The sequence below is a fragment of the Anomaloglossus baeobatrachus genome, chromosome 7, assembly GCF_048569485.1.
Source record: "Anomaloglossus baeobatrachus isolate aAnoBae1 chromosome 7, aAnoBae1.hap1, whole genome shotgun sequence".
NCBI lineage: Eukaryota > Metazoa > Chordata > Amphibia > Anura > Aromobatidae > Anomaloglossus > Anomaloglossus baeobatrachus.
In genome coordinates, this window is record NC_134359.1 from 50,729,394 (window position 1) to 50,754,164 (window position 24,771).

The window sequence follows — 24,771 nt, forward strand, 5'->3', positions numbered from 1 at the left end:
CGACTGTCCTCTCCTCTGTTGGGGTTTATTTTGTCTGGGCTGAGGTAAAGATGAATCTTTACCCTTGGAGTGTTTAATGATTTCATCTAAGCGCTCCCCAAACAGTCGGTCACGAGAAAAAGGCAAACTGGTTAAACACTTTTTGGAAGCAGAATCTGCCTTCCATTCTCTTAACCACAAGGCTCTGCGTAAAACCACGGAGTTGGCGGACGCCACTGCCGTACGGCTCGTAGAGTCTAGGACAGCATTAATCGCGTAAGACGCAAATGCAGACATTTGAGAGGTTAAGGGTGCCACCTGCGGCCTCCTTCGCACAAAGCATGAAAACTGAGGAGCCCGTGATCCCACGGGAGGGTGTATAGCCAGAAGGGGAGGGGCCTTACACTTTTAAGTGTAATACTTTGTGTGGCCTCCGGAGGCAGTAGCTATACACCCAATTGTCTGGGTCTCCCAATTAGGAGCGACAAAGAAATAAACATATATAGATTATATATATATATATATATATATATATATATATATATATATATATATATATATATATATATATATATATATATATATATATATATATATATATATACATATATATACATATATATATATATACACACACACACACATCTTATTCTGACCTCTTCTCAGCTGATTTATGACCACAGACACAAACCAAAATTGCAAAAAATATTTTTATCCTGAAATACATGAATTTATATAAAATGAATTAAAACAGTGTCCTTTCAAGGCTAATGAGGTAAAGAAACTGGAAAAACAATACGTGCAAATAGGGTCTTATCCAGGTAAAGAAAATAGTAAAGGGTAGTGATCTTGCTTAACTGATGTGGTTGTGATCATTACAACCTCTGTATAAGCATAAATCGGCTGCAGCAGCTCCACGGTATACAACAAGCTGAAAACTGGAAGGAAGGGGTTAATCCGTGCTGCCGATGAAGAATGAAGGGGGTTAATCCGTGAAGAATGAAGAGTGCCGATGAAGAATGCAGGGGTTAATCCGTGCTGCCGATGAAGAATGAAGACGGACATAAATTGATCCAGGACTATGATTTAATGTTAACGTGTTTCAGAGTATAAACACTCCTTCATCACATATGTGATTGTCCTGATGAAGAAGTGTTTATACTTCGAAACGCGTTGACATTAAATCACACTCCGGGATCAATTTATCTCTGTCTTCATTCTTCATCATAAAGGGTTATCAGGAAAGACGGGTGTCATGCCGCGCTTATCACCAAATCCAGGAGGCAGATACTGTTAATCCATGTCTTTATTCACAAAGAAGATACAGGTCTATGCGTTTCAAGGGTCACAGCCTCCTTCCTCAGGACATTTATCAATGACAGGATAATCCATAATAACATGACAAATCAATAGGTTATGCCACTGATGTGCACCTGACATCTCATAGCATAGATAAAGAGATGTTTAGAAAAAGTATTTCTAAAGATACTTTCTAATATGCTAATGAGGCAAGCGATTAGTCGCAAGGGCATTAGTTCTCTTGGCTAATCGGCCCCCTTAGCATGTAAACATGCCCCTTTGGGCGTGCTAACATGCTAAGGAGAGTGCACCATCAGAGGCATAGTCATGCTCACCTCTCTGCTGCCACCGCTGGTTTTTGGCTCAGTGTGCACAATCAGAACGTCCCCAGACTTCGGGTCATGCTCACTACGCCAGTTTGAAGTCGGGACGCGTACACCCTGCTTCATAGTGTACATGACTGGAACTTCAGGACTTCTGATCATGCGCAGCGAGCCGATATCCAGCGTCGGGGCGGTGGCAGGAGAGAGCGGTGAGAGCGACCATGCCTCTGAGTGACGTTGTGCATTCATTAGCATGTTAGCACGCCCACAGGAGTGTGCTTACATGCTAATGGGGCCAACTAGCCAAGGGAATCAACGCCCTTGCTACTAGTTGCTGGACTCATTAGCATATTAGGATCTTTAGAAATACTTTTTTTTAAAGATTTTTTTATCTATGCTACTAGATACAGGGACAGTTAGGCAGGGATTAGTAATATGTACCCAGAACTGCTCGTGGTTCCGGGTGCATATTGCACCTGACAGGTTCCCTTTAAGCAGATGTAGGATGGCTGCACGTGGCGTACAACAAACTCCTTTACAGCAGAGTGAATCCTCTTGGTGAAACTTACGTGGGGATGCTCTACCCCTCATGCCATAGCATTTCATTTGTGAATTCTGTTTTCGTCTTTTCACGGTGTCCTCCATGCTGTACAGTATATTAGGCTACTGAAAAATGTGGAGAAATGATAAATGTGAAGTGTTCTGCTTACCATTCTACAAAAGGCCAATGACATGCTGTAATACAGGTGGGCGTTGTGCGGCTCAAACCGATCCAAAGCGTTGATTAAATCTCCCAGTTTAGTTGTCGCCTAGAGATAAAACAGCAAATCAGATAAAATGCAAACACCGCAAACAGCTGTCATGTTCTCGTGCTACACCGCGGTCCAGCAAATTGCCGTGTACCCCTCTAGAGGTATAGTAAAATAGCAATAATGGAAAATGTAAAGTTCATTTTCATTTTTTTTTGTATTTTCTACAATTTTAACCTTCTAAGGCTAAGTTCACATTTCCGTTGTTTTGTATCAGTCACATGCGTCGCTTGACGCATGTGACTGATGCGCTGTACAACGCTGTACAACGGATGACAAAGAACAGAATTCTTTGTCGGATTCCGTTGTGTGCGGGGGGCGAAGTTCGGGGGGGGGAGCCGAGCGGGGCCGTGGCACTGAGGACGTCAGTGCCGCAGGGACTGCAGGACAGGTGAGTGTGTGTGTGTGTATACACATGCTGAATGCGGGAGGGGGCGGAGCCGAGCGGGGGGCGGGGCCAGGCGCTGAGGATGTCAGTGGCAGTGCTGCGGTCTGCATGGCTGGGGACAGGTGAGTGTGTGAGAGTGTGTGTGTGTATGTGTGTGTGTATACATGCGGAGTGCGGGAGGGGGCGGAGCCGAGCGGGGGGCGGGGCCAGACGAGGGTGTCAGTGGGAGTGCTTGTCTGCATGGCTGGGGACAGGTGTGTGTGTGTGTGTGAACATACATGTGCGGAGTGCGGCAGGGGGCGGGGCCGAGCGGGGAAGTGTCGGCCTCCCTGCACACGTAACCAGACTAAATATCGGGTAACAGCAAAGCACCCGATGTTTACCTTGGTTACCCGATATTTACCTTGGTTACGGGCCTACACCGCTTAGCGCTGGCTCCTTGCACCGTAACCAGGGTAAATATCGGATAACCAACCAAAGCTGGTTACGTGTGCAAGGAGCCAGAAAGCATGCGCAGCGAAATCCGACGGATCGCGCTGCTCAAAAAACGTAACATGCTGCGTTCCTCCCGCCCGGCGCTCAGTCGTTCCACGACTGATCAGTCGGGCGGAGGGTGCAACGCAGCATCATCAGTCACAATCCGCTGCTCATACAAGTCTATGGGAGCAACGGAATCCGCTAAACGGATTCCGTTGTTTACAAGAGCAGCGGATTGTGACTGATACATTTTAGCGGAAGTGTGAACTTAGCCTTAGGAGAAAAAGATTGAATTCCATAATGAAGCAGTGCATCTTCTCTAAAGCCCGGCATTAATCACTTATATGATGGGAAGTCACCAATATGATATGTAAAAGTGCTTGTACATTACTGATCATATACTTATGGATGCCGATAATGTGCGGAATTGTCACGGGACCTGCTGTTGTGATATCCGCTTCTCTGACTAGACACCGGCGTATTTCTGTGACCACCACTGGTGGAGATGTCAGAACCAGAAGCTCTGGGAGGTGCAGGCTCTGTCCAACCACTAAGATTAGGGTGGCTGGTACTTGTAGTATGGGCGAGTGTGCTGTCCACCTGGAGTGATCAGTTATTTGCTCCAACCAAATGGCTCCCAGCATACTGCTAGTACCGTGTTTTTCCAAAAATAAGACCTCCCCCAAAAATAAGCCCTAGCAAGGATTTTCAGCATTTTCGGAGAAAGGGTTAAATATAAGCCCTCCCCCGAAAATAAGCCCTTGTCGCGGATCAATAATGAAGTGTCCGTGCAGCTAAAAAAGTTACAGTTACTGCAGGACACTTAATTATAGACAGCGGCACCCGGCAATTACACTCACCCGACACTGAGCGGCAGGATCTGCAGTGATCACACACCCGCACACATCAGATCTCTCTCACACACACACACACACACACAATCAGATCTCACACACACACACACAATCAGATCTCACACACACACACACACACACACACACACACACACCAGATCTCACACACAAACATCGGATCGCACACACAATCAGATCGCACACATAATCAGATCGCACACGCAAACATCAAATCACATACACACAAACATCGGATCGCACACACATCGGATCGCATACACACTCACCTCATCCAGCGACACCGATCTCTTCTCGCCGGGAGAATCCTGAGAGGCAGTGCGGTGCAGCGCGACGAACAGGACCTGCGGCCGGACACGTGACTTGCTTCATTCCCTGCTGCCGTAAGTGCTGGATGTGATGTGATGTGTGTGTGTGATCTGCTGTGTGTCTACGATCGGCTGTGTTTTTCTGCGATCAGCTGTGTGTGTCTGCGTTCGGCTGTGTGTATCTGTGATCGGCTGTGTGTGCCTGTGATCGGATGTGTGTATCTGTGATCAGCTGTGTGTGCCTGTGATCGGCTGTGTATGCCTGTGATCGGCTGTGTATGCCTGTGATCGGCTGTGTATGCCTGTGATCGGCTGTGTATGCCTGTGATCGGCTGTGTATGCCTGTGATCGGCTGTGTGTGCCTGTGATCGGCTGTGTGTGCCTGTGATCGGATGTGTGTATCTGTGATCGGCTGTGTGTGCCTGCGATCGGATGTGTGTATCTGTGATGGCTGTGTGTGCCTGCGATCTGCTGTGTGTGATCTGCTGTGTATATCTCGGATCTGCTGTGTGTGTGTGTCTGTGATCAGCTGTGTGTATCTGTGATCGGCTGTGTGTATCTGTGATTGGCTGTGTGTGCCTGCGATCTGCTGTGTATATCTGCGATCTGCTGTGTGTGTGTGTGTGTGTGTGTGTGTGTGAGTGATCTGCTGTGTGTATCTGTGATTGGCTGTGTGTGCCTGTGATCTGCTGTGTGTGTGTGTGATCTGCTGTGTATATCTTTGATCTGTGTGTGTGTGTGATCTGCTGTATCTGCCTGCGATCTGCTGTGTGTGTCAGCTAGCAGCAGGGGAGAACGGCGTGCAGCACCGACTGGAGATCACAGGAGGACCTGGGAACCACGCAGACGTCCTGGTCTGGTGAGTATGAGTCTCCTGGGAAGTGGGGGGGGGGGGGTTCTGCTTTTTTGGGGGGTAAACTTACCCCCAACCGTGTTTCTCCAAGAATAAGACCTCCTCCAAAAATAAGCCCTAGTGTTTTTTTTGGAAAAACACGGTAGGTAGAGATGAGCGAACCTAAGGTTCTGAAACAGACATCCCCCAAAAAAACAAGGTTTGGGTTCGAAGTTCGAACAAGTGACTAGTACGAACCACTCAAGTGAGCAGCGCTGTGCTTGGGTATGAGTGAAAAGGCTTGTTTAAAAAGCCACTTATGACTTTTAGGATTGCTACTTCCAATAGGTGGCGCTAGAGTTTGTTGCCTTGCTCACTGGAGGTACAATTTGAATAATTCCCAGAGGGGCATTGCAGCTATAAGTCCCCTTACTGACAGCCAGACTGGTTTGTAGAATAGTTTTCCCTGTGGTCCCGACATAGCTTCTCACAAGCCAGATCAGATACCCACACTTTGCACTGACGAGGGGCAATCACCCCGAAACACCGTGTCTGCAAATTGAGATTCTGATCTGGCAAATAAATCCTAAGTCTTATGAAAAAGCTTGTTTTAAAAAGCCATATTTGACTTTTAGGATTGCTACTTCCAATAGGTGGTGCTAGAGTTTGTCTCCTTCCTCACTTTAGGGACAATTTGGGTATGAGTGATGCACAACCCTGTGCGAGCAATGTGCAGTGTTTGATCAGCTCACATTTGAGGTAAAATCATCAGATGTAGAGTGTGTACACACTACAAACAAATCCCCCAAAAAAAGAGAATTTTGTTTACTTACCGTAAATTCTTTTTCTTATAGTTCCGTATTGGGAGACCCAGACCATGGGTGTTTAGCTTCTGTATCCGGAGGACACACAAAGTACTACACTTAAAAGTGTAGCTCCTCCCTCTGAGCTTATACACCCCCTGGTGAGCAGACCCAGCCAGTTTAGTGCAAAAGCTGAAGGAGAATAGCCACCCACAAGTAGAACAGAGCAAGAGCCGGAACAACCGGAGACTCTGTCCACGACAACAGCCGGTGATAACACGCGGAACAAGAAATTGCCAACAGGCAACAGGGAGGGTGCTGGGTCTCCCAATACGGAACTATAAGAAAAAGAATTTACGGTAAGTAAACAAAATTCTCTTTTTCTTTATCGTTCCTTTGGGAGACCCAGACCATGGGACGTTCCACAGCTGTCCCTGGGTGGGAATAAACAGAAAAACTGAGAAGTATGCAGAACCTAACTTCACAAATGGGCGACAGCCGCCTGAAGGATGCGTCTGCCCAAGCTCGCATCTGCCGAAGTATGAGCATGCACTTGGTAGTGCTTCGAAAAGGTATGCAGGCTAGTCCAAGTGGCAGCCTGACAGACTTGTTGAGCCGTAGCCTGGTGCCTGAAAGCCCAAGAGGCACCGACAGCTCTGGTCGAGTGTGCCTTGATCCCCGGCGGGGGAGGCACCTGAGTACTCTGGTAGGCGTCCAAAATGGTCGATCTAATCCAACGGGCTAAGGTCGGCTTAGAAGCAGAGAGGCCCTTGCGCCGACATGTGGTTAGCACAAAAAGAGAAGTGCACCGCCTAAGTGCAGCGGTGCGAGACACATAGATCCGGAGAGCACGCACCAGATCCAGAGTATGCAGCGCTTTTTCAAAGCGATGAACAGGAGCCGGACAAAAGGAAGGTAAGGTAATGTCCTGGTTAAGGTGGAAAGGAGAGACCACCTTAGGAAGAAAGTCCGGAGTCGGACGGAGTACCACCTTGTCTTGATGAAAAACCAAAAAAGGTGACTCCGAAGAGAGCGCAGCCAAATCAGAGACTCTCCTGAGGGAAGTTATGGCCACCAGAAAGGCCACTTTCTGTGAAAGACGATACAAAGAAACTTCCCTAAGAGGCTTAAAGGGGGGTTTCTGCAAAACCGTGAGAACCAAATTAAGGTCCCAGGGATCCAAGGGCCGCCGGTAAGGCGGAATGATGTGAGACGCGCCCTGCATGAAGGTGCGGACCTGAGCCAGCCGAGCGAGACGCCGCTGGAACAGAACTGACAGAGCTGAGACTTGACCCTTGAGAGAGTTGAGGGACAGTCCTAGCTGCAGACCGGACTGTAGAAAAGACAGAAGGGTCGGCAACGAGAATGGCCAAGGAGGATGGTCGGTAGAGCGACACCAGGACAGGAAAATTTTCCAAGTCCTGTGATAGATCTTAGCGGAGGAAGACTTACGGGCCCGAGTCATAGTGGAGATGACTTCAGGAGGAATACCAGAAGCCGTCAAAATCCAGGACTCAAGAGCCACGCCGTCAATTTGAGAGCCGCAGAAATCAGGCGGAAAAACGGACCTTGCGAGAGTAGGTCTGGACGGTCCGGGAGATGCCACGGCATCTCTACGGACAGATGGAGCAGGTCTGGATACCAAGCTCGCCTGGGCCAGTCCGGTGCAATGAGGATGACTCGACGGCCCTCCATTCTGATCTTGCGCAGGACTCTGGGCAAGAGAGCTAGAGGGGGAAACACGTAGGACAGACGAAACTGGGACCAGTCTTGAACCAGAGCGTCCGCGGCGAATGCCTGAGGATCGTGGGAGCGAGCCACGTAAACAGGAACTTTGTTGTTGTGACAGGATGCCATTAGGTCTACGTCTGGAGTGCCCCATTTGCGGCAGATTGACTGAAACACTGCCGGGTGCAGGGACCACTCGCCACCGTCCACGGTTTGATGGCTGAGATAATCTGCCTCCCAGTTTTCCACGCCTGGAATGTGGACTGCGGATATGGTGGACTTGGAGTCTTCCACCCATTGAAGGATGCGTTGTACCTCCAACATTGCCAGGCGGCTGCGTGTCCCGCCTCTGTGATTGATGTAGGCAACCGCTGTCGCGTTGTCTGACTGGACTCTAATGTGCCTGCCCGCCAACAGGTGGTGAAAAGCTAGGAGAGCTAGAAGCACGGCTCTGGTTTCCAGCACATTGATTGAAAGGGCTGACTCGGACGGAGTCCAAGTGCCCTGCGCTCTGTGGTGGAGACATACCGCTCCCCAGCCGGATAGACTGGCATCCGTGGTGAGGATCACCCAGGACGGGGCCAGAAAGGAGCGCCCCTGGGACAGAGAGAGGGGCCGAAGCCACCACTGAAGAGAGCTCCTGGTCTGTGGCGACAGAGCCACTAACCTGTGTAAGGAGGAAGGTCGCTTGTCCCAACAGCGGAGAATGTCCAGCTGCAGGGGACGCAGATGGAACTGGCAAAGGGAACAGCCTCCATTGACGCCACCATTTGACCCAGCACCTGCATCAGACGCCTGAGGGTATAACGGCGGGGCCTCAGCAGAGAGCGCACCGCCAGTTGGAGGGACTGCTGTTTGACTAAGGGCAACTTCACAAGTGCCGGCAAAGTCTCGAACTGCATCCCTAGGTACGTGAGACTCTGGGTCGGAGTCAGAGTGGATTTGGGAAGATTGACCAGCCACCCGAATTGGGCTAGAGTGGCGAGAGTGAGCGAGACACTCCGCTGACAGTCTGCGCTGGATGAAGCCTTGACTAGAAGGTCGTCCAGGTAAGGAATCACTGCCAACCCCTGTAGGTGCAGAACCGCAATCATTGCTGCCATGACCTTGGTGAATACCCGAGGGGCTGTGGCCAACCCGAAGGGGAGAGCCACAAATTGGAAATGATATTCTCCGATTGCAAAACGTAGCCAACGTTGGTGTGAAACTGCAATTGGCACATGCAGATAGGCATCTCTGATGTCGATGGACGCCAGGAAATCCCCTTGGGTCATTGTGGCAATGACTGATCGCAGAGACTCCATGCGAAAGTGCCGCACCTGAACATGCTTGTTGAGAAGCTTGAGATCCAGGATGGGCCGGAAGGCACCGTCCTTTTTGGGGACTAGGAAGAGATTTGAGTAGAAACCTCTGAACCGTTCCCGGGCGGGAACCGGTACAATTACTCCGTTGGCCTGCAAGGATGCCACGGCCTGTGAGAAGGCGGCGGCCTTGTAGCAGGGGGGAGTTGAGAGAAAAAATCTGTTTGGCGGGCTGGAAGAGAATTCTATCCTGTAGCCGTGGGAGATGATATCCCTCACCCACTGATCGGAGACGTGTTGAAACCAAGCGTCGCCAAAGTGGGAGAGCATGCCACCAACTAAGGACGGTGCTGGAGCGGGCAGATAGTCACGAGGAGGCTGCCTTAGTGGCAGCACCTCCTGCGGTCTTCTGTGGACGCGCTTTTGGGCGCCAGTTGGATTTCTGGTCCTTGGCTGAGTTAGTGGACGAGGCCGAGGGCTTAGAGGACGACCAGTTGGAGGAACGAAAGGAACGAAATCTCGACTGATTCCTACCCTGGGCAGGTTTCCTGGCTTTGGTTTGTGGCATGGAAGTACTCTTCCCGCCAGTAGCTTCCTTAATAATTTCATCCAGCTGTTCTCCGAACAGCCGGGACCCAGCAAAAGGGAGCCCAGCAAGGTACTTCTTTGAAGAAGCATCTGCCTTCCACTCTCGAAGCCACAAGATCCTGCGGATAGCGAGGGAATTAGCCGAAGCCACCGCAGTGCGGTGAGAAGCCTCCAGCATGGCAGACATGGCATAGGATGAAAAAGCTGAAGCTTGGGAAGTCAAGGCAACCATTTCGGGCATAGATTCCCTGGTGAGGGAATGCATCTCCTCTAGAGAATCAGAGATGGCTTTGAGAGCCCACACTGCTGCAAAGGTCAGGGAAAACGAGGCCCCCGCCACTTCATATACGGATTTGGCCAGAAGGTCAATCTGGCGGTCAGTGGAATCCTTAAGGGAGGTGCCATCAGCCACCGACACAACGGTCCGGGCTGAGAGCCTAGACATCGGGGGGTCTACCTTTGGGGACTGAGCCCACTCCTTGACCACCTCAGGTGGAAAGGAAAACGGTCATCAGAACCACGCTTTGGGAAGCGTTTGTCAGGACAGGCCCTGGGCTTGGTCACAGCGGCCTGAAAACTGGAGTGGTTAAAGAACACACTCTTTGCCCTCTTAGGCGAGGTAAACTGGTGCTTTTCTGCCAGAGAGGGTTGCTCCTCTGATACTGGCGGATTGAGATCCAGTACAGAATTAATGGAAGCAATCAAGTCACTAAGATCTGAGTCACTTTCGGACAGATCAATGGGGTACATGGAGTTAGCCTCCGAGCCCCCTGTAAAGGCATCCTCCTCATCCTGCAAGTCAGCTTTTGAATCAGAGCCGCGGGAGGAGGAGGGAGAGGGAACCCTGCGTCTCTTCTCAGGAGGACGGGGTCTGGGACCTTATGATGAATCCTCTGTGAGCTCCGGTCCTGAGAGACCCCTAGCAGCAGAGGCACCCTGTGAAGGGGGCTGATGCATATTCAGCAAAGTCCTGGACAGAAGTCCCATCGACTCAGCAAAAGACTGGGAGATAGATCTAGAAAAGGATTCTACCCAAGCCGGGGGGGGCTCAGCCACAGGAGCAGGAGCAGCCTGAGAGACCACTGGGGGAGAGACTCCAGGCTGTGGCACCGCCAAGGTAGAGCAGGCATCACAATGTGGATAGATGCTCGGTTCAGGCAGCAGGAGCTTACATGCAGCGCATACAGCATAAAGCTTTGGAGCCTTGCTCCTCGTGTGAGACATGCTACTGGAGTAGGGGCTCTGCCAGAGAATGAACCCCAGAGAGTATATACAGAGGTCCACAACCAGAGACCGGTTGTGGCTTACCAGATCGGTGTTGTGTGCCCTCCAGATCCCGAAGCCCGGACCCCCAAACACAGACCCTCAGCAGGGATGCAGAACGCAGACCAGCGCTGAGTGAACTCTGAGAAAATGGCCGCTGGAGCGAAGAGAGGGGGCGGGACTTGCATGAAGAGCACTATCTGGAGGGCCATAGAGACCTACAGGGGAGGAGACACGCACAGCTGTGGGGAGCGTCCCTCCCCTGTGCAGAACGACCGCCATGAGTGACATGCGAGGGAAGTGAAACGAAACTAGGCCTCCGGCGAAGCCGGGGCCTAAATTTAAGTGGCGAGGCCGACGCGCAGGCACCATTGGCGCGGTTCTCGGGCGACAGCTAGAGAACCCGCCGGAAATGTCAGTAAATACAGTAAGCACACTCTCCCCAAACAATAAAGCACAGGGACCCCCAATATATAAACGTCTCAGGTACTTAGCTGCTGAGACGCAGGGCCAGGTCCCTGGGGATGAGTGCTCCGGTTCAGCAGGGTCCTGAAGGGCTGTGGATGGAGACCGGTCTCCTGCCAGGCATGGAGACCGTGCTGGCTCCCACTTCAAGCCAGAGCCCAGGAGGGATGGTGAAGGAGCACGGCATGTAAGGCTTCAGCCTAGGAAATCAACCTTACAACACCGCCGACACAGTGGGGTGAGAAGGGACATGCCGGGGGTCCAGACGTGGACCCGCAGTTCTTCAAACTCATTCCAAAAGGAAAAAATCATATGAGAATGCATGTGTGGATGTATGCCTCCTGAACACAAAGCGATAAACTGGCTGGGTCTGCTCACCAGGGGGTGTATAAGCTCAGAGGGAGGAGCTACACTTTTAAGTGTAGTACTTTGTGTGTCCTCCGGAGGCAGAAGCTAAACACCCATGGTCTGGGTCTCCCAAAGGAAAGATAAAGAAAATGTTTTTATAAACCCCGCCCCGGACGTGTTTTGAGAATGGCCCATAAGCAAAACACTTCTGTGGCAGAGTGGGCAAGGACTTTAATTTTTTTTTTTTTTTTTGGGGGGGGGGGTTGTGTGTGTACACATCTGATCACGCCGATTTTACCCCAAATATGGGCCGTTCAACAATGCACATGGCTCGCACAGGGCTGAGCATCACTCATACCCAAGCACAGCGCTGCTCGCTTGAGTGGTTCGTATTCGTCACTCGCTCAAACTCGAACCTTGTTTTTTTTGGAAGTCGGTTTTCGAACCTCAGGTTCGCTCATCTCTACTAGTAGCTGCCATATATAACTATGGCCTCCTCTTGTTCAGTCCTGTGTGCTCAGCTCCTGTCTACTGTATAGTGGAACCTTGGATTAAGAGTAACTTGATTTGAGAGCATTTTGCAAGACAAACAAAGCTTTTTAAAAATTTGTAACTTGGTTTAAGAGCAATGCTTTGCAAGAAGAGCAAATACTCACCGTGCACACTTTCGGTTCTGTCTTTTCACCGCGCTCTGACCTGCTCTGGAGGTAACTTTCTGTATATATGTACTGTATACAGTATACAAGTAGCAAAAAAAATTCTTGGATCAAGCTGCTGGATTTCCTCATGTTTCCCTGACCTGGTTTTGCCGACTTTTTCAATCCTTGCACGGTCCAAGGTTGGTGTCTCCTACACAGGTGAGCTGGAACACAACTTTTTTTTGCTTCTTGTATTTCTGGGAGACTGAATAAGAACTAGACGTTCGAAACGCATCCTCTGTCTGATTTACTACTCTATGTGACTTTACGGACTTTTTAATTATACTTCAATAAAAATAAAAAATTTTAAAAATTCTTGGATCAAGCTGCTGGATTTCCTCATCTTTCCCTGACCTTGTATACAGTATACAGTATACCATTGTACAGTACAGTATATACTATATAGCATGTCTATCAATTAGCACTTTTGGATACAGTATTGTACTTTCTTTCTGCTAACCAGTGCAGCACATTACTTGTACTGTACCTCTCGCACACCAACAATTCTATTGTAAGCTAATGTACAGTTTAATTTGTTTTATGCTTTTTACTGTATAATATTTTGTATTTGTGTCCTGTAATAATGTTATATGAATACTTTACATTATTTTGTATTACTGTAATAAGTTTGTATAAATACAGTAAATATTTTTGGGTTGTGGAACGAATTGTCTGCATTTCAATTATTTCCTATGGGAAAATTCGCTTTGATATAAGAGTAACTTGGTTTAAGAGCACACTCCCGGAACCAATTATGCTCGTAATCCAAGGTTCCACTGTATTTGTTGCCTGTTTTGAGCGCAGCCCGTTTACTGACTATTCTTGCATCTTCTGGTTTTGTGTCTTCTCTGCCCTCCTGGTCCTCACCATGCTACCTGACCACTCCAACCACCCTGTCCTTTTTGTGAATTATACCAGCTAGTGTATTTATTTCGGGAGGTAATGATCTCACCATTCTTTATGTCGTTAATGCAACACAAGTTTGCAAAATTACAACTTGCCTTTTTTTCCCCACTCACTTTTATGAATCTTTTTTTGTACGTTCTGAGGGACACACCTCAAATTTAATTGCACTATTTTTTCAGTGTTCAGAAGAAGGGAATTTTGTTTACTTACCGTAAATTCCTTTTCTTCTAGCTCCAATTGGGAGACCCAGACAGTGGGTGTATAGCTACTGCCTCTGGAGGCCGCACAAAGAACTACACTTAAAAGTGTAAGGCCCCTCCCCTTCTGGCTATACACCCTCCCGTAGGAGTACGGATTCCTCAGTTTTAGTACCAAAGCAAGAAGGAGGAAAGCCAATAACAGTTTCAAAAACAAATTCAATCCGATAACAAGATCGGAGAACTTAAGAAACAACATGAACAACATGTGCACCCGAAAAACGAAACCCTAAGAACAAATAGGGCGGGTGCTGGGTCTCCCAATTGGAGCTAGAAGAAAAGGAATTTACGGTAAGTAAACAAAATTCCCTTCTTCTTTTTCGCTCCTAATTGGGAGACCCAGACAGTGGGACGTCCAAAAGCAGTCCCTGGGTGGGTAAAAAGATACCACATGAACGGGCTGTCAGACAGCCTCTTCCTACAGGTGGGCCACCGCCGCCTGAAGGACCTGTCTACCTAGGCTGGCATCTGCCGAAGCGTAGGTATGCACTTGATAGTGTTTGGTAAACGTGTGCAGACTCGACCAGGTAGCCGCCTGGCACACTTGCTGAGCCGTAGCCTGATGCCGCAATGCCCAGGACGCACCCACGGCTCTGGTAGAATGGGCCTTCAGTCCAGATGGGATCGGAAGCCCAGCAGAACGGTATGTGTGAAGAATTGGTTCCTTGATCCACCGCGCCAGGGTGGATTTGGAAGCTTGAGATCCCTTATGCTGACCAGCGACTAGGACAAAGAGCGCATCAGAACGGCGTAGAGACGCCGTGCGAGAAATGTAAATCCTGAGTGCTCTCACCAGGTCCAACAGATGTAAACCCTTTTCAAATTGGTGAACTGGATGCGGACACAAAGATGGCAAAGTGATATCCTGATTGAGATGAAAGGAAGAAACCACCTTGGGAGAAAACTCTGGAATTGGACGCAGTACTACCTTGTCTTGGTGAAACACCAGGAAGGGAGATTTGCAAGATAACGCCGCTAGCTCGGACACTCTTGCTGAGAGAGTATGAAACTCCATGCCAAGATAAGTCAGAGATTGGGTCGGGGTTAGATGAGACTTTGGAAAGTTGATAATCCACCCGAAACTCTGGAGAGTGTCTAGTGCCACCTTCAGACTGTGTTGGCATGCCTCTTGAGAGGGTGCCTTTATAAGCAGGTCGTCTAGATACGGGATGACCGAGTGACCCTGCGAGTGCAGAACAGCTACTACTGCTGCCATGACTTTGGTGAAGACCCGGGGGGCTGTTGCCAGACCGAAAGGTAACGCTACGAACTGTAGGTGTTCGTCGTGTATGACGAAGCGTAGGAAACGCTGATGCTCTGGTGCAATCGGCACGTGGAGATACGCATCTTTGATATCTATTGATGCTAGAAAATCTCCTTGAGACATTGAGGCTATGACGGAGCGTAGGGATTCCATCCGGAACCTCCTGACTTTTACGTGTCTGTTGAGCAACTTTAGATCCAGGACGGGTCGATACGATCCGTCCTTTTTTGGGACCACAAACAGATTGGAGTAAAAACCGTGACCTTGTTCCTGAAGAGGGACGGAGGTCACCACTCCTTCCGCCTTTAGAGCGGCCACCGCCTGCAACAGAGCATCGGCTCGGTCTGGTGGTGGAGAAGTTCTGAAGAAACGAGTTGGCGGACGAGAACTGAACTCTATCCTGTACCCGTGAGACAGAATATCCCTCACCCAACGGTCTTTGACGCGTGACAGCCAAATGTCGCCAAAGTGGGAAAGCCTCCCACCGACCGCGGGTGTGGGAATCGGAGACCGCAAGTCAGGAGGACGCCGTCTTGGCAACGGTTCCTCCGGCTGTCCTTTTTGGGCGTGACTGAGACCTCCAAGAATCTGAGCGTCTCTGGTCTTTTTGAGTCTTTTTTGACGAGGCGAATTGGGACCTGCCCGGTCCTCGAAAGGACCGATAACCAGACTGACCCTTCCTCTGTTGGGGTTTGTTTTGTCTGTGTTTCGGTAAGGATGAGTCCTTACCCTTGGAGTGTTTGATGATTTCATCCAAACGCTCTCCAAACAATCGGTCACGAGAAAAAGGCAAATTGGTTAAGCACTTCTTGGAATGAGAATCTGCTTTCCAATGTCTCAACCACAGGGCCCTACGCAAAACAACGGAGTTGGCTGACGCCACTGCCGTGCGGCTTGTAGCGTCAAGAACAGCATTAATCGCGTACGACGCGAATGCCGCCATTTGCGAGGTCAATGGTGCTACCTGCGGGGCAAATGCACGTGTGACTGAGTCGACTCGCGCAAGCCCGGCTGAGATAGCTTGGAGTGCCCATACGGCCGCAAAAGAAGGCGCTAATGACGCTCCAATCGCTTCATAGATGGATTTCAGCCAGAGCTCCATCTGCCTGTCAGTGGCATCTTTAAGTGCCGCTCCATCTTCAACTGCAACCAAGGATCTAGCTGCAAGCCTGGAAATTGGAGGATCCACTTTTGGACACTGGGTCCAACCCTTGACCACCTCAGGGGGAAAAGGGTAGCGTGTATCTTTAAGCCGTTTAGGAAAACGCCTTTCAGGATAAGCGTGGGGTTTCTGGATTGCGTCTCTAAAGTCAGCGTGGTCCAGAAAAGTGCTTAATGTACGCTTAGGGTATCTGAAATGGATTCTCTCGTGCTGCGAAGCTGACTCCTCTACAAGAGGAGCTGGTGGGGAAATATTTAACATCTTATTGATGTTAAATATAAGATCATTAACTATGGCGTCACCATCTGGTGTATCTAGATTGAGAGCGGTCCCAGGATCAGAATCCTGATCAGTTACGTCCGCCTCATCACCCATAGATTCATCTCGCTGGGATCCTGACCATTGAGATGAATGTGAAGGCCCGTCACAGCGAGCCCGCTTAGGCTGCCCGGGGCCATCGTCCGAGTCAGAGTCTTCACCCTGAGGTGTATATGCCCGTCCCGGAGCTTGGAGGTAATTCAGCTGAGGGGGACCAGGGGGCAATGATTGCACAGTGTCCGTGGCCTGAAGTACAGGCCTTGGAGCCTGCCGGTAGAAAAGTCCCACATGCGGTGCAGGAAGCATATAATGTCTGTGCCTTGGCACCCTTGCGTTTTACGGACGACATGCTGCTGGCTCTCTGCAATGTGAGAGAGTCTATAGCCAAAGGGCGACCAGCGCTATGTAATACCAAGTATTTGTAGAAACAAAATACTAAGAATACTACTGGCACAAGAGGGGGTGAGCCCTGAGGGCTGCTTACCGCCCGCTGAATAGCGGGTAAGAGGCGCAGAATTCCTTGTCTGGGTCTCCCCGGCTCCCCTCTGCAGCTCAGCGTGTCAGCAGGAATGGCTGCCGGCGTCTGTGGAGAGGGGCGGTCCGTGGGAGTTTCCAAACAAAAGTGCGGGAAACAGTGTCCCCTCTGTGCCGATTGTGAGGGCTGGAGTATGTAAAAACGACTCCAGCCCTCGGCGCTGATGCACTGGCCAGCGTCCCGCCCCTCTCCTGACTGGCAGGTCTGGGGGCGGGAACGAACGGAAGCAGGCCGCAAAAGCCGGGGACTCGAGTTATCAGCGCGGCCGCCGTAAAAGCGCGGGCCGCGCTGAAGTCCCCGGCGCACCACAAGTGCCAGCCGCGCCGCAGTCCCAGCGGCCGGCGCGACCGATTCCCAGAAGTGGCCAGCGTCCCGCCCCTCTCCTGACTGGCAGGTCTGGGGGCGGGAACGAACGGAAGCAGGCCGCAAAAGCCGGGGACTCGAGTTATCAGCGCGGCCGCCGTAAAAGCGCGGGCCGCGCTGAAGTCCCCGGCGCACCACAAGTGCCAGCCGCGCCGCAGTCCCCGCGGCCGGCGCGACCGATTCCCAGAAGTGTGCCTGCTTCAGCGAAGCTGAATGAGGCCATGGCACAAGCGCCGTAGCGCTGATGTCCCCCGGCGCACTACAACACCCAGCATGCTGCGGTGTGAGCGCCAAATGCACGGGGACACAGAGTACCTTGAGGAAGCAGGGCCATGTCCCTGATGTACTCCGCTCCATCCAGCATCTTCTCCAGGGGCTGTAGATGGAGCACGGTCTCAGTGCCTGGAGACCAGTAAATCCCACTTCACCCAGAGCCCTGTAAAAAGGGATGGGGAAGGAATCAGCATGTGGGCTCCTGCCGCCGTACCCGCAATGGGTACCTCAACCTTACAAACACCTCCGACATACAGTGGGGTGAGAAGGGAGCATGCTGGGAGCCCTGTATGGGCCCTCTTTTCTTCCATCCGACATAGTCAGCAGCTGCTGCTGACTAAAAACAATGGAGCTATGCGTGCGTGTCTGACCTCCTGCGCACAAAGCTAAAACTGAGGAATCCGTACTCCTACGGGAGGGTGTATAGCCAGAAGGGGAGGGGCCTTACACTTTTAAGTGTAGTTCTTTGTGCGGCCTCCAGAGGCAGTAGCTATACACCCACTGTCTGGGTCTCCCAATTAGGAGCGAAAAAGAAATATACCCAATATGGTGCCAATTGGAGGACGGGACACACGGTGTGCCTTTAATAGGTGGTGCTCCATTTGATCTTTAGGAAAAATTGATGGAATTCCAGGAGACATTCAAAGCTCACAGATACATTGAGCTACCAAACAAGAAAATCCTTCCAGGAATATTTACTTACAAAGGGCGGCCTGCCCCTAAAAACACATTTGCTGATTCTAAAACTTGGTCTTGATAACAAAACAGTTGTCCCACAATTGTGTATATTTTAGCAGGAAGAATAAAACTTTACTGGGGTGAAGGGCAAAATGTTCTAAATGTGGAAGAAAATGCAGCCAACGATGCGGCAAACCTGAGTTTGTTCCAAAGATAAAAGGACATCAGCAGAAATAGAAGGACAAGTTTATCTTTCGAAGAGACTAGTCGTACAATGTCTGCTTAGCTCCATCAATCCCGAATAAGCCAGCCGATGTGATACACCATAACAGGCTTCTGTGTTATGATCCGGTAACCGTGGAAGATTACAAAAATCACCCATTGGTGAAAAAACACCAAGAAAACAGGAGTAGTTGGAACCTAGGCTGACCGCAATCCCCTAACTATCAGACCCCACTAGAAGCATCCGTGCAGCGTTGCTAAAAACTAGACACCTCGTCACAGCCTGAGAAACTAGCTACGCCTCACAGAAAGAAATGAGGAAATCTACCTTGCCTCAGAGAAGTCCCCAAAGGAGTAGATAGCAGCCCCCCCCCACATATAAAAATTACGGTGATGTAGGAAAAACAATACACGGATAGGAAAAATAGATTCAGCAAAGGCGAGGTCTTTTAATAATTGCTATGACAGTCAAATAACTGGCCAGTCAGAGCCAGCATTTAATGGAATATACCATATTTTACATAATAGGGGGAAGGTACTCTCTTATAAATGTTTAATCATGTAATCATGTATTATTTTGATGAAGAAACATGTGAAAAACAATAAATTCCTCCACACGAAATACAATATCTCATTATTATATGTGATTGCATCCAAAAACAGTATTTTGAAGACAGGTGCGCATTAAATATGAGGTGAATACGAGCCTGCAGTAAGTAGTTCTGACCAGTGAGTGATGGCATCACAAACCACTGTATTATGTAACAATCCGAACATTCTATTGCTACGGCAACGCAACATTCCGCTAGTTAGTTTTACTGACTCAGTAAACGCGCGACATTTCATATTCACGTTCTGTGGAGTGAGAACCTATATCGACATTGCTATCCGCTATAATGACTGAGAGAAGGTCTGCTAGGATAAATAAAGGGGCCAGATACAAGGAATATGTGACTAATGGCCAGTTAAACTTTTCATGGGAAAAGGAAAAACCATGTAAGTGTAAAATGAAGACATAAAATAATTGTACAATAACATTTCTTTAAGGGGGACCCAGTCACTGGATACAAAGCCTTGAATAAGTATTCATAATCCGTGAATTTTTCCACATTTTTCACATTCCATCCACAAATTAAAGCACCACTCCAGCGTTCTTTTTTTTTTGTTTTACAGCCGGAGTGGTTCTTTAAATCTAAGTCCCCTGCCCCTGTCTTCTTCTCACCATCTGGAGGCTTCATGTTTCCATCATCGCTCTGATCCATCATCTGTTGATTTGTGACCTTCCGGCAGCCCCAGTGTCACATGGGGCGCACTGGAGGTGATAACGCAATACAAATCTATGAGAGCCTTGCTTAGGCTCTCAGAGATGCACTAAGCAGCCAGTCAAAAGTTACGGGTACAAGATGGCATTGGTGAGGGGTGAAGCCGCTAGAAGATTTCACGTCTAATGTTCCACCCCAGTGGTTACCCTCCCAACATGGTCTATTGTTTCTGTGTCTCAGCGATTCAGTCTATCATGCACTTAACAATTTTTTATTTTTTTTTATCAGACATGAAATTGGATTTTAATGCCTTAAAAAGAATCTGTCACCAGTTTTTTGCCACCTAATCTGAAGCAGTATAACGTAGGGGCAGAGATCCTGATTACTTACTGGGCTGCTTAGTGTAGTTTTGATAAAATCACTGTTTAATCAGCAGGAGATTATCATTACAGGACTACGTGACGTGCTGCAGGTAGTCCAGCATTTTCATGAGCTCTGTATAACTGCTAGATCTGAAGCAGAGAAAACATTGCTTTTATCAAAATGACAGCAAACAGCTCAGTAAGTGACACATCGCTGGAATCAGGGTCTCTGTGTCTACATTATGCTGCTCTCAGATGGGGGAGCAAAAACCTGGTGACAGATTAATTTTAATAAAGATGTTATATACATTTTTAATACTTTTGGAGCTGGATTATTCACTTGTTCTTAGCATGAATCAGAGCTTGGCCGCACGTCTGCAGCCAGGTATGTGTTGTTACTGAGATGCCCTGGCGGCTCCCCCTGCCCCCCGCACCAATCTAGTTGAGTAACAGATCCTCTGAAGTGGGAACACAGGGAGCGATCTGTCACCTGGAGAGAGGATGGGAGAAAAACTTCTGGAAGAAAGTCCAAAGTAAAATGTAAACCCCAAATCGGACACTATCGTTTCCTAAGCATACAATTCCCCTATTATTCCCCATTTTCTCCACTAGTAGCTGTTCAGCGTATTGAATCAACATATAGAGGAAATACAAGAACACTAAAATACATTGAGAAACAGACTGCGGTCCTCCCTGAGATCGGGGAGCATGATACAGAAGTAGACTGCAGACTGTACCTAACGTAAGTCACTATTTGCACAGTACTATACCTCCTGTCTCAGAGGGTTCATTTACTTTTATGCCCATGTATCAGGGATAAAAGGGGTCTTGTTTCTTTATATTTCTATCACAGGTGTGTCACGGGTGACAGACAGTCATGTGGTTTCTGGCCATAGAAGGTCACAGTGTTTGGCTGTACAGAATGTTCCTTGACTTTCTATTGTTCCTGCTGTCAGTATTCATTGGCATAGGTAGCTTTCATGCTGGATTCATCTATCCCCCTTTTGGACCCAGCAGGAGCTCGCCTTACACCCAGCTGCTGATCATCAGCCTTCTCTTGGTGCTTAAATACTCCTTCCTTCCTTGGACTGGTGCTGGTGATATTTTTCAGTTCATTCAGGCCTTGGCTGCAAGCAGGTGGCTCGAACTCCTCTGTGGTATCGTCATTAAAACTTTGCTGAACTTCTACCTGTGTCATCAGTAGATAACTAGTTCATGCACTTTCTCCTGTGTGTCCTCCTTGTGTCGTCTATAGTTGTTTACTGGGGTGGATGAAGAGGTCATCCCACCCATTCCCTACTTAGGGACCAGCTCTAGAGATACCTAGGGTCAGGTATATGTCTTGGCGCATAGGTGCAGAATCTATCTAGGATGGTGAGGGACAAGCGGTAGGTTCAGTCAGGGGTCACCATCTTCCCTTTCCCTAGACACAGGGTTTCCCTTACGCTGCTTTCACACATCAGTTTTTTGCCCTCAGGTTCCTTCAGTTTTTTGACAGATGCGGTATGATACTGAGCATGCTCAGTTCAAAAAAACGGATCCGGCGGCCGGATCCGTTTTTTTGACGCATTACGCCGGATCCAGCGTACATAGGCTTCCATTATAAAACAAGCCGTATGGTGCCGGATCCGGCGCAATCTGTTTTTTTTGCCGGACACAAAAACGTTCATTTGAACGTTTCATCCGGCCGCCAGACAAGTAAATTTTGCCGGATGAAAACGGATGAAGCGCAAAGCCATCAGGCACAATCCGGCGCTAATGAAAGTCTATGGGGGAAAAAACGGATCCGGCGGCAATAGACGCCGGATCCGTTTTTTCATGTTTTTGCCGGATTGTGCCTGATGGCAAAAAACTGATGTGTGAAAGCGGCCTAACCTTCCATTTCGCCGTTCGCTTGGTACTTCCCCGTACCTAGGGTGACAGTTTCAATTGGAATTTAAGGGGTAAGTTTTCTGCTTGTGGAGAGTGACAACACATCTAAAATGCCAGTCTGAGGAGGCTAACACCCCTTGTATGCACCTTTGGCGAAATTAAATATGCAAATTGCCTGTTCAGAGAAGACGACTTGAACTCTAGCGCCACCTAGTTGAAGTAGCAATCCTAAATTTCAATTTGACCCTTTAACGAGCCTTGCAATATGACTTTGGATAGCAACCAAACCAAAATCTCAATTCGATGAGAGTCTCAGCCTCTCACCTAGCCAAATCAGATCTTGTACTTTCCACTGATGAGGGGCAATATCACAAAACACTGCAAATTGAGATTCTGGTTTACTTTTATCCAAAGTCATATGGCAAGACTCGTTAAAGGGTCAATATTGACTTTTAGGATTGCTACTTCCAACAGGTGGCACTAGAGGTCAAGTCCTCTTCCTCACTGCATATAACTCGTATATCTCAAGTGCAAAGTCTCGCAGTTCTTAATGCATTGATTGTCTAATCTAAGTAGAGATGAGATTGACGCCGCGATCGGTCTTATTGAATTGTCAAGACAATTTGAGGATAAAACACCACCGGACCCGTGAGTAACACTCAGTGATGGCTTCAGCCTCACTCTATAAGTTAATCTTAACGCCTTATTTCTTGTCCAATAGGCCATGTGTCCATATCTGACTTTCACTGGCCAAGGCAATTACATGAGTCAACAAGAACTTTAACACTAGACTCCTAAAGGTACCTTCACACATAACGAGATCGCAGCTGAGTCACTGTTTTGGTGACGCAGTAGTGATCCCATTAGCGATCTCGTTATGTGTGACACTTACCAGCGATTAGGCCCCTGCTGTGAGATCTCTAGTCGTTGCAGAATGGTCCAGGCCATTTTCTTCAAAGGCGATGTCCTGCTGGGCAGGACACATCGCTGTGTTTGAAACTGGGTGACAGGGTCACAGTGATTGCTGAGATCGTTATACAGGTCGCTACTGTGACCTGTATTGTTCCTGCATCGCTGGTAAGATCTGACTGTGTGACATCTCACCAGCGACCTTCCAACGACTTACCAGCGATCCCTATCAGATCGCATCGTTTTCGGGATAGCTGGTAAGTCGTTGTGTGTGACTGGGCCTTAAGGCTATGTGCCCACGGGGAGAGTGTCCTGTGGATATATCCGCAGGACATTCCGCAGGAGCTCTCAGGAAACCGCACCACAACTTCTGTATGTTTCCATGCTGCGGAATGTCCTGCGGATATGCTGCGGTCATTCTGCATTGAGGATACAGTACCATGGCTTCGGCACTGCATCCTCAATGCAGAACAAGTGCTGCAGTGATCGGGTGTTCATACTTACCTCCATCACGCAGCACCTCGCTTTCCGGCGTCCGGGTCACTCTGTCAGCGTCTGCAGGAGGTGGGCGGGCCTGAACTAGCTCTGGCTGTCACATGACCGGAGCTCGTGCAGGCCCCGCCCACCTCTTCCTTCTTGTACCTGGATTCACCGCGCTCCTGTACACCGGACAGAGAAAGTGACTCCGGTGAGGCAGGTAAGTATATGGGACCCTGTGGAGAAATCCGCAGGAATAATTGACATGCTGCTGATTTTTCCGCAGGGAAATCCGTATTATTTCCGCTGCGGAAAAATCCGCAGCGTGGGCACAGCAGTTCCCAAATGCCACAGAAATGGCTGGGGAGTAGCTGTGCTGCAGATTTTTGAAAAATCCGTGGAATTTCCGCGAAAAATCCGCGGCAAATTCCGTGCATTTTCCGCAGCGTGGGCACATAGCCTAAGAGTCTGGTAGAAACAATAAGTGGCTTATTCCCCGTTTATAAACAAGATATCATCATGTCTGGATGAATTTTAAGAAACTTAACCCATGCTAGGCACTGACAGAGTCCATGTCGTCACAGTCATGGCCAAATTTTGCACAAGGTCCCATCGAACTCTAATTACGCACTGGCTATGCTTGAGTAAAATGTACACCTAACCATAATGTGTTTATTGTCTAATCTGAATAGAGATGTGTTCGAGGCCGCACTCACACTTTGGGAACTATCAAAAAAAGCTAGAGAGCCCAGAGAACCTGATCAGTGAGTTACAATAGTGACGCCTCCGGGATCACTCTATCACTTTCTTGTCTGTTACACATGTAGAACATCGGGATTTCTTTTATTTCAGTAAAAATGATCCAAAAAAGAAGAAAAACAAGGGGAAAAGAGCGGCTAAGACCAGCAAGCCGCGGCCCAAGAAAAGAGCAAAAAAGAACTAATGGTGATGAGAGGATACGGAGCGCGAGGTCTTCATTTGTGCCGGGGGGGATGGAGAGGACCACTCTGTACTAGACCCTGTAGACTGATAAGTGGGGAAAGTAGATTCCTCGTATGAACATCAATAAGAACAGAACGGATCTTTTACAGAAGACTAAGGGGTACTTTGCACGCTGCGACATCGCTAGCCGATGATAGCGATGCCGAGTGCGATAGTCCCCGCCCCCGTTGCACATGCGATATCTTGTGATAGCTGCCGTAGTGAACGTTATCGCTACGGCAGCTTCATACGCACTTACCTGCCCTGCGACGCCGCTCTGGCCGGCGACCCACCTCCTTCCTAAGGGGGCGAGTCATGTGGCGTCACACGGCAGGCGGCCAATAGAAGCGGAGGGGCGGAGATGAGCAGGACGTAAACATCCCGCCCACCTCCTTCCTTCCGCATTGGCGGCCGTGACGCAGGTCAGAGATGTTCCTCGCTCCTGCGGC

The 24,771-nt window shown here is 49.1% G+C and overlaps 1 protein-coding gene across 1 annotated transcript in view; it reads right to left on the minus strand.

Moving 5' to 3' along the window:
• TTC21B (tetratricopeptide repeat domain 21B) overlaps positions 1–24,771 on the minus strand; it is a 265,962-nt gene that overhangs the window by 170,252 nt on the left and 70,939 nt on the right. Inside the window, exon 8 of the mRNA XM_075317283.1 lies at positions 2,312–2,410. Within this exon, the coding sequence (XP_075173398.1) occupies positions 2,312–2,410 (99 nt within the window). The remainder of the gene's footprint in view (positions 1–2,311; positions 2,411–24,771) is intronic.